The sequence below is a fragment of the Musa acuminata genome, chromosome BXJ2-8, assembly GCF_036884655.1.
Source record: "Musa acuminata AAA Group cultivar baxijiao chromosome BXJ2-8, Cavendish_Baxijiao_AAA, whole genome shotgun sequence".
Classification (NCBI taxonomy): Eukaryota; Viridiplantae; Streptophyta; class Magnoliopsida; order Zingiberales; family Musaceae; genus Musa; species Musa acuminata.
In genome coordinates, this window is record NC_088345.1 from 16,827,133 (window position 1) to 16,838,236 (window position 11,104).

The 11,104-nt window shown below is 35.8% G+C and overlaps 1 protein-coding gene across 1 annotated transcript; it reads right to left on the reverse strand.

Moving 5' to 3' along the window:
- Positions 1-1,253: 1,253 nt before the first annotated feature.
- Positions 1,254-10,027, reverse strand: LOC135619298 (pheophytinase, chloroplastic-like). Its single transcript, XM_065121189.1, has 6 exons — positions 9,859-10,027; positions 8,798-9,553; positions 7,405-7,631; positions 5,905-6,096; positions 5,658-5,814; positions 1,254-1,610 (listed from the first exon to the last, which is right to left on the reverse strand). Exons 2-6 carry the CDS (start codon positions 9,539-9,541, stop codon positions 1,368-1,370), a joined length of 1,563 nt encoding a protein of 520 aa, XP_064977261.1. The 5' UTR covers positions 9,542-9,553; positions 9,859-10,027; the 3' UTR covers positions 1,254-1,367.
- Between the last annotated feature and the right edge of the window lie 1,077 nt (positions 10,028-11,104).

Consider the following 11,104-nt stretch of genomic DNA (forward strand, 5'->3'; position numbering starts at 1 on the left):
AATGTGATAGTAGAAATCCAAGACGATATGGTTCAAATTTTAATTCACTCTGTTCATTTCAACTAAAAGGCTAATATGCTACGTGATTTTTTTTTTCTTAAAACATGCCTCACGTATTGCATTGTTTTTACGAGCATCAAACAGCTTTATTTCATTCAACATTTACGATATTGTTCAAAATTATGTTTATGAAAAAGAATTCATTTTTTTCCTTTTCGATTTAGTTAAGAGTTTGTCCAATTGTGAAACAGCACCCCTTAGTTATCCTGCACATGTCAAAATAAGGCTTCTTTTTCGGCTCTCTCTCTCTCTCTCTCTCTCTCTCTATATATATATATATATATATATATATATATATATGTATATATGTATATATATATATGTGTATATATGTATATATATGTGTATATATGTATATATATGTGTATATATGTATATATATACATGTATATGTATATATATACATATATATATATATATATATATATATGTATATGTATATATATACATATATATATATATATATATATATATATATATATGTATGTATATATATATATATATGTATGTATATATATGTATATGTATGTATATATATGTATATGTATGTATATATATGTATGTATATATATGTATGTATATATATGTATATGTATATATATATATGTATGTATATATATATATATGTATATATTTATATATATGTATATGTATGTGTATATATGTATCCATACATACATACATACATAACACCGAAAAAAAATGTTTCACCTATTCTGGTTCCTATTTTCTACTTCTTTTCACGTTTAAATGAATCACCTTCTCCCAGATGGTCGGTCATTCACCCCTTTTTCTTATTTATTATAGTCACTGACGTGAAGAAATAAGGAAAAACTAGAGAGCGTAGAAAGAAGATACTCAACTTGAATAATAAATAAAATAAACATTATCTAGTTACAATAATATGCTAATGGGAAGGAAAATATGAGAGGGAATTTAGTCTTGGACAGCAGAGATGACATGACTCCCTAGTCGGCGCGTTCTTTCTGCTTCTTGTCCCTCGGAGTCTCTTCTTGTACTACTTAAATCTTTAGCTAAATTTTGATCGAAAATTTTCGTATCTACATCATATTACACTCTCAAATTTGCGTATCTACATCATATACGCAAAGTCCTTCAGCTATATCTACTTAATCTAGATGCCTAGATTTCTGATGGAATTTGCGTATCTACATCATATTACACTCTCACAGTGAAAGGAACTAATAAGCTGGATTTTGGCTGTAAAGCCAGGCTTCAAATTTTCTATACAACAAATAAATAATATCATAAAATTCACAACACGAGACTATATATACAATGCTGGCCTATCTGAAACTCGCCAGCAAACTCGCGAGGCGTAGCTTCAAGGATGAGATTATCAGATTCCAAAATGAGAAGTTCGATCCCAAAAATCGTACTTTAATTGACTTGTGGGATCCTTCTTTGACATACTCCAACTCTTTCAAGATTTCATATTGTACATAATCAGGCTCCTCCAAAAGGGGCAATGAAACAGAACCTTGGGACTCCAGGTTCTTAATCCACCCTCGGAGCAAGAAGTTTATAACCTACCAAATATAAAGAAGTTAGATTACAAGTTTCTTACATTTTATTCTTCACTTATGCTCATTGAGTTGTTCACAATTTACATAATTTAAAACTAAGAAAGTTTCCTGGTCAACCCAAATTTTGCAAAAGGCAGAATCCAGTTGGAATGAAATTAATGACAGCAATTCCATTTGTAGATATCAAAGCAAACATGATTTCCTCTAAAATAAAAAAAATTAAACTTGTTTTTTCATTAAAAGAGAAATAAAGTAAACATGATATAAAATACGTTGCTCTTCCTACCAGATGCTTCTAAAGTAATTTTGACCTTACTGTGCTAAAAGAGTCCTGCCCTCACACACTCTTTTGAAAATTGGAAGGAAATTGTTCATGATCCTTTATAATTATTCAATTAACCATCTTCATATGTGAATTTACAATAAGGAGCTTTAATGCTCAAAGTTTACCTACCATCATCATTCTCCAGGTGGCTAAATTATCTATCATAGTCTTTGACTAGTTCATCTGTCATATTTCTTTTTTTCATTTAGACAATTCAGTAATATCTCCACATTAAATTAGATCACTAGGGACCTCTTCTGCATCAGTCTGAACACTAATCTTTCGCTTATGGCAGTTTAGACACTGTAGATCAACTTCATGCACTATCACCTCCATACACAACAATGCAGATGTTTAAAATATCAATACCATATAGGATCATTGAAAGCTCATGATGATGATGGCAACCATTTGGCAATATTAAGCAGAACAACTTCCTTTGTATGAATTTTGCAGGAACTAACATGTTGCAATGGAATTATTCTGGTCATAAAACTCCAAGAATGATTAACCTATCAAAGAACTTTCTATACCGATCACTCAGATGATAAGAGATGTATTGTTTTTTAAGTTGCTAACTGTTTTACTTCCTGCTTGCTCAATTGGAGATGTAAAAACTTCATTGAGCATATATACTTTATCCTATAATTTATTGTTTTCCATACGCCAATCCACCTTATGACATTATGCATATCTTGATGTTTAGTTACTCATCCTTGGTTCATGTCATGTAGACATGCTTTCCAAGCCTGCAGTAAAGGGAAAACTATGGAGTTGCATGAGGTGCGAAAGATCAATGTATCAGTATAGTGACAGGCTAAAATCGTCAAAATTGATTGCTTTGAGTGAACTAGTATCTGATTTTCATAGTAACACAATTTCACTGGGACTTGCTAGGGTTCCATATGATTGAAGAGATGTTTGTATTGGCAATCTGGTCAAATGAAGGATCATCTACATACGAGGAATGGTCAATAGTAAACCTCACTATTAAAGTGTCACTATACCATTATTGATCACTTCATACCCTGATTATAATCAGTTATCTTTCAACATGATTTTGCACCAAATATAAAGAAAGTTGAGGCTTTGACTGAAGAAAGGCAGGGTTGCTTGAGTAATGGAGCAACTCATCATGTAGAAAACTATATATGAAAACCCAGCAATTGCTTGTCAAACTTAACATTATTTAGACTATCTTTTCCTATTACTGAAACTAATTTGGGATGATTTACATTAAGGTATTTCGATAATTGTTTGCAATTCAGAAGGAAGATATTTCTTCCTTATGAGCACCCTGGATATTGGAAGTACAGCGATAATATTTCAACTTAAGATTACACTCCTATAAAACCTGCACAAATCTACATTCTTCAGTTGACAGTTCACATTACAGAAAGTGAAGCAACAAGCTTAATCCAGACAATTGGTGTTAACATATGTTTATGCGTCAATATAGGTTCAGCCATACAGCAAATATGATAGCCAAGTAGGGTCCATGGAAGAAATAGAATTATGACAAATGCCACTGATGGTCAACCTGATGCAAAACATTAAAATCATGAGCCAAATCCAAGATAAGAACCTTTTTATTTCTCACATCACTTATGCCGGATAATCTGACTTTGGAAAATCTATAAGAAATGAGATTCTTATTTAACTGGTTGTAGAGACCCAAAGCAACTGATGAGATGGTCTTCGCTTCCTGAGAGCTACTTCTATTTGCCTCTAGCAAAGAACGAGGAAGAGCAAAAGATTTACTAATCTAATCTATTTCAATGAATGAAAGAAAGAAAACAAGGCACAGTGATACCTCAAGTTACAGTACTGTAATCCTCTCAGGTACATAGTTGTCGGAGAAATTTGAAGTCATCAGGATGCAAAATCCTATCATAAGAGAGGCATCTATACATCCTATCGTGAGAGAGGCATCTAGAGATCTAATAGTTACACAACTTTTCTAACCTATGCTACAACCATACTATTAAATGTTAGGCTCTAATTTGACTAAACATTCACCTATAAAGAATCTATACAGCTACTATATTTAGTGATGCAAATACAAAATTTACTGAAGGAATCTAGACTTACCAGAGTTTGTGAGGAGGCTTGATCAGCCTTCTATACTAACTTGGTTATAAGAGATTTAAAAAGGTCTTTTTCCACTCATGTTCCAACTTAGAATGAGACTACCTTTACATAATCTGGCAATACTTCATCTCCTAATTGAGTTATGAGTCTTCAGCAAGATAGACTGGTACCCATACATGTTGGATGGCACCAGTATCCATACATGCTGGATGCCTGTAATAGTGGACAAGAAAGGACTTTCTTAGGCTGAAACTAATGATCCAATTTAATCTAGGGCTTTTGAAAGCAAATATGGGTATACAAAGATGTCCCAGTGTCCATTTTGGATTCTGCTGATTGCCCAAAGATTTAATATATGGCTGAGCTAACCCAGGTTCTGCTTGTGGTTGTAACCAAGGAATACAAAACCATCCAGACCGGTTCATACCAATTGGTCCTTACTGGTCCAAGAATTAACTAAAATGTGGACCGCCCCTTTTCGACGGTCCAGTCTGATTTCTATTTAAAAAAACTGTCTTTAGGGTTTCTAACTGCTTCTTCTAATAGGTTGCAAATGTATGACTCCTCGAGAACCACTTGGCACACTGCAGGCCCACCCCCTACCTTCTGTCATCTGTCGCCGACCACCCTCGTTCACCATTATTAGAGTAACTAACAACAATAAACTCAAAGAACGGATGACCATTTCTAGAAATTTCTTTGCTTAATGCACAAGGCTTAAATATCATGACATGAAGTCTTAATGTCGAAGTGCTTCTTTTTCCTATAATTCTCATTCTTCTTTTCACTCTTTTTTTTCAAATTATTTCTTTTGACAAAAACTTCTACTTCCATGCTTTCATAGTCATATCGTCACAAATTCTAGACCATGTTACTTATCAATCATATACATTATAACACTTGAATTTTACTTCCAACCAATTGGGTCTTGAATTAGAACAGTTCAAAACCTCATACATAATTTTCACACCAGAAAACCTGTTACATAGAGCACAAGCGCTGGAACCACGATAAACTATGGGTGAGCAGGATTATGTCACTGAAATAGTCCCTTTCGGTTGGATTAGTAAGACAACGAGCATTGACCCCTACATTAACAGAAACCTCATGTGTTGGAATACCCTATTAAACTCATTATATATTTTGAGACCATTTGCTTTTCTTTGAATGAAACACTAGCTTAAGTAAATCCATTTGCAAGGCATCATGATATACCTTTTTCACAAATTATCCAGTTTTATCAATATTAAAGGTAACTAAAGAGTGGCAAAGATATTTATTAAAAATATTTATCAATAATAAATATTTTTTTTCTAGGTTTACACCAGAACAAATTGGCAAAGAGAAAACACAAGTTAAATTACCGAACTCATCTTCACAATGGAAATTCCAACAAGTACATTAGTTCCATGACAACTTCGATATTTGTTATCAAATTCAATGACATGTATTAACTAAACCATAGAGCACATTGTAGTTTGCAGAAATGTAATTCAGGATTAAAACATGGCTTTTAAGGAAATAAAATCAACTTGTTAATGCAAACATACAACATCATGTACATCTATCAAAACAAAATTAATAAAATGTTAAAATCCCATGATAGGAAAAAAAAAAATTCAAGTGAGACATACCTCGGGAACCTCATCATGTGGGCAGTGACCTGCTGGACTAATCTCGTAATAAGGTACCTCAGGCAACTGTCGTTTCACTTGAAAGCCCCAAATAGGCCTAACCCAAGGGTCTTCTCTACCGTACATAAGACAGATTGGAACACCTTCCACTTGGCACCTAGATAAAAGATTAGGGAATAAGTATAATAAAGAACTCCTCGAATCAAAAGCAGGCATAGCAGCTCGGTTATGTTGGCACTGGTAATACCTGGACAAGGCTTCCTGGAAGGATAACTGCCCCCTAGGAGCAAACATAATGGAGGCAAAAGAAGCAGCGGCTGCAGGATGTTGTGTTATTTCAATTATATGGGAAAATACTTTGTCAACATTTATTGAATGATCAGCATAGACTTGTTTTAGTACTTCCTGTATGCTACTGGGGTCACTGATCTTCTCCCATCTGGTCATAAATTTTGATTGTGTGAGAGCTGATTCTAAAAACTCAAATAAGAAAAGAGTAGAAATTGGAACTGCAACATATTTCAATACCCATAAAATGAAAAATTAGTCATATAATCACATTACTTTCAAGATAAACTAGGTCTCTAATATCCCGGACTAGTGACACTTAAATTGTGTTTTGCAACTAAATTTTGTTTTGCTACTGTCCTGACATCAAACAATCAAATGAATATTATAGTCCAGTAGAATTACATATAATTAATGTGCCCTAATCTTACCCCATTCTTAGAAAATAAGTTTGAAACTTGTGACAGAATCAAACTTCAATACATAATGATAGAGGGAAAAATTTTTCACTTGCTTTTAACTTTTAAGTGAGCCGTTCTATCAGACTTAGTTGAAATTGCATAAGTCATGTGGAACTCTTACGGCAAAATCACGGACTTAATTAGAGTTGCCTAAGTCGTGAAGCACCCTTGGGCCACTTCTCATATTTAGCTGGGATTGCCTCAGTCATAAAGTGCTCTTGCGATATGCCTCAACAAAGGGTCAGCTTATTTACAACCTCGCTCAAGTCCCGTAGGACTTGTAAAAAGAGCAAATTAATTAGTTCAAAAGCAAGCAACGGACAAGTCTCGACATCTCCAAGAGAGAAAAGAGATGAAGGAGAAAACAAAGACTTTAGAAGGCAAAATGAACAGTCATAAGTCCGCAAACGATTGCTCACCGGATGTCGGGCGCGATGACAAGTTCCCGTCAAGTTAATGTGTGAACTTATGTAAACCGATCAATGCCCAACAGTTCCCCGAAGCCCCATCCACGCCTGTGCCACCCGAGGGGTTCCAAAGGTCTGAGATGGCTGACGTTTCGCACCATGCTATGGCCTCTAGAAAATAGGTCGTGGCATATGAAAACGAAGCCATTTTGGGGCAGTTTTGCCCGGCATAACGATCGCACTACAACGCTGCGAACTATTCTTGCTTATATTTTTCAAGCAAAAACATACAAAACCAAGGCAAAATATGCTGCCAAGCATCTGCACAAGTATGTAAAATCGACGAATGGTTCATTGAGCGAAGATGATGTGGGTGCGCGACAACCGATCATGATAGTTCGTGAAAAATTATAAAAAACTCACTATAAAACCTTACCAACTTTATATCAAATCTCTTAACATCTATTGTGGGAATAGCAACTACTATGGTAACTACAAAGCCTAGTTATGTTGATTGCAAATGAAACTCCTAATGCATTGATGTTATGAGATAATTGATAATATAAGTCTCCAGAGTTTTGAAGGACATACACCAACTGAGTTAGCCTTCTCACATTTGAAGGTAGGGGAAACGTCCCAGACCATGAAAGAAATTTGGACAATCTAGGTGATCTGACAGGGTTAGGAAGGAATCCCCAAAACGGTGTTGCATTAAGCAATGTAACTCCTCTTACTAGCTGAGGATTGCATGCTGCAAAGTACAAGGCAACAAAGCCTCCAAGAGAATTACCAACAACATAAACTGGTTCACCAATTACCTGTAAAGAGAAATACAAAAAATCAACAATAAGAATTGCAAAGAAGTCTCCATTGATGTATATAATGATAATAAAATTTCAATAAGCATGTTCATATAATGTGGAGTATCATCTGATATCGCTCCTTTGTCCCTCACTCTATCTAGCAATAGGTATAGACTATAGAGTATAACTAGCGATCATTTACCTATGCCAGAGGTATGCTACTGTACTCTTGCATAAATCAACTCATTAAGCAAGAGTTCCAATAAATATGCATGTGGCATGTTAACCATCGTCCAAAGACTTGAGTCACAGAAATTTATTACCTACATAAAGGGGATTTTATGATGCTCTGGCATCAACTACTACTGAATAAGCAACAGCACATGCATGTGGCATGCTAACCATCACTTATTAACTAATTTGTTACTTTTCTTGACCAATTAATGGGACATAGTCCACTCATATTGGCTCATCGTTAACCAGTTTAGCCCATAACTTTTGGTAAGATACATGAAATTAAACCCGGGCTTGCTAAGTTGTTTAGTCAAGTGATAGCAAACCAAAATCTTTTGGCTGGAAAGTTGCATGTATAATTGTGTCACTACATGAGTTTAACATTACCTTGTCAACTACTCCATTTTGAAATATCAGAGGTCAAAATATAATCTTCTTATTAAGTCTTAGTGCCATAAATTGTCAATTCACTGAATGCAAAGAAATACCAAGGTGCACAACAACAACAACAACAACAACAACAATAACAACAACAAACCAGTTCAGAAGAGTAAAAGTGAGATAAAAATGAAAAAAAAGGTGTCATAAATCTGGTAAGAATAAATGAAGAGCACTTTCACAACTAAATTAAAGCAAGGATATGTTACTCAGAGACCCCAAGCTGCCTTTCATTAATGGTTTAGCAATTTAAGAAGTATCAACATTATATAACTAGTCAGGTCAATTTAATAAGGTGAATGCACTTTAACCCAGAAAAACAAGTTAAGGTAACCCACCACCAGGGATAAAGTAATTCAAGTAGTGCTGCTGTCTTCTGCTCACCCAATTTACTGTGTTCATGGATGGTTTTTGACTTTCAGCAGATTGCAGGAATTATTCATTAGTTTACATTAGCAAATGTGACCTGGCTATGCGCAAGATATAAAAGATGAGTTCAGAAAGTAGACCTGTTCTACAAAATGCTGAACCTGTTCTCGCCATAGGTCAATAGAGTACACCAGCTCCCTTGCCCAGGGTTTAGGTTCTTCTCCGAACCCCCATAACACATCATTATCTTCAGAATCCCCTTCACGATTATCAAAGGGGGCCGGGTCTTCGGATGGCAATGACTTGCCTTGTCCTAAGAAATCCAGAGCCCACACTTTGTAATCACGGCCCAAATCTTCCAATTGCTTCTCATAGTGAAATGAGCCAACTCCAAACCCAGGTAGGAAGAGCACAGCAGGCGCATCCACATTCTGAGACCCTGACTTCTCATAGTGCACCGAAATTTTAGGTTTCCACTCCCAGTAGCAACTACTGATCGGAGAGCCACCGGAGTCATCAGATAAACCAGGAATGATGACCTTTGCAACTTCATCCACTTTCTTGGGGATACTAGCGAGACCCACATCTCCATTGATGGCAAAATATTTATGAGGCTCACCGCACACCTCCGGAGAGGCACGGCTTCGAAGCCCTTCGAGCAGACGCAACAATCTACGCCCTTCCTTTTGATACAAATTCTCGATCCTCTTGCTTTCTTGAGAAGAAACCCCTGAATTCCTAGGGGGTTTCGCCCCAGCACAAGCAATTCCAGCTTTTCTGGAAACCGAAGGCTTAGACTGCTTCCACTTGAGGTTGTTTCTCCGCTGGAGTCTGTTGATAGGGGGGGCAAATATGGAAGAGCGGCTCAAGGGAACCAACTCCATCACCGGAAAACCCTGCGAGAATCCTATTGCTGTATCAATCAGCACAAGAAATTACAAATCCTATACCAAAAGAGATAAGGGAGGGGTTCAATTTGTTGGTTCAAGGGAAAGAGAAGGACGGTTTATAGAAAAGGATTCCATCAAGAAGATGAGATGAGAGCACAGAAAGGAGACGGAGAAAAGAAATTTCAAGAATTCAACAGAAAGAAGTTCTACAGCAGTAGGATTTCTCTTCAGTCGGACGGAAAGGGAAGAAAAAGGTCGAAAAGAAAAAGAGAATTGCAAGAATCAGGGTAGATGCGACTCCAAATCCCCACCTTCAATTTTCCTTTCTCTTCCCTCTCTATCTCGGCGCAACAAGAACTGGAAGGAGGCGGTGAAGTATACGTACAGGGAAGAAGAATGGGTTCACAAAGATAAAAGGAGGCAGCGTACTCGAGAAGTCCAGCCGTGCACGCAAGTTGCACAGGAAGCGCCAAAGTGAAACACGAGGCGGGCGTTCTTTGGCGTGAGAAGTGTGCCAACGAGTAGCTTTGTCCTTTTCCATTTTGTCTGCATGTATCAGTCGGCTTGACTGGGAATACGGTTTGCAGACGCGTTCCCAAAGGACTGGGAAAACGGTCAAAAGATGTTTAGATCGTTCGTGTTTCTTAAGGTATTGTTTGTTTGATATCAAAATACATTGTAATCAACAATGATGATAAATATTAAAAAATTTTAACTTCCTTTAAGATAATATAAAGATAGATATAAAGATAGACATGATTTCATCAGTATTCTTATTCCCTCGAAAAGCAAATCAGGATAATTTTATCAACAATATAATCTTAGCTCCATCTTTTCTAAGTTATGCTAATAGACTATGTCAATTACAATATGATTATCGATCAACTCATTAACTAGAAAGTTAACAGTTATTTTTATTATTAGCGTATGAAAGAGCAAGGTAGTTATACAATTCGGGATCAATTGACAGGCTTAATTTATAAATTAGACGGTTTGAATCTTAAAAATATTATAAAATTATCAACCATATATCTTTCCTTAAGGCAGTTAATTTTTTCTTTATTATAAGGTTGAAAGAGAAGTGTATAGTATATAATTATTAAGATATATTTTTAAATTTAAAATATATTATATAATTAACTTTAAAAAGAATAAACTCTTGATTCAACCAATTGATTTGTTAATCTAACTTTAATGATTTAATAATCTAAGTCGGTACTAAAAGGTGTTGAATCTTGGATTTTGATGATGAAATCAATTGGTAAAGTGTTTGATCTCATCTATATATTGAGATAAGTGTGCAGAATTAACTACGATAGCAGCAAGGCATAAAGTAGATATTGGGCCGGAGTCAAAGATTGGACGATATGTCGAAGATTCGGATGATGGACTAGAAGTTTGTCGGAAGTTCATCGAGAGTTCGTCGAGAGCTAGCCGAGAATTCGTCGGAAAATCACCGAGAGTTCGTTGGGAGTTCACTGAGAGTTCGTCAGAAGTTCGCTAGAAGTTCATTGAGAAGTTCGCCGGAAGTTCGTCGAGAGAACAATTGATATATCG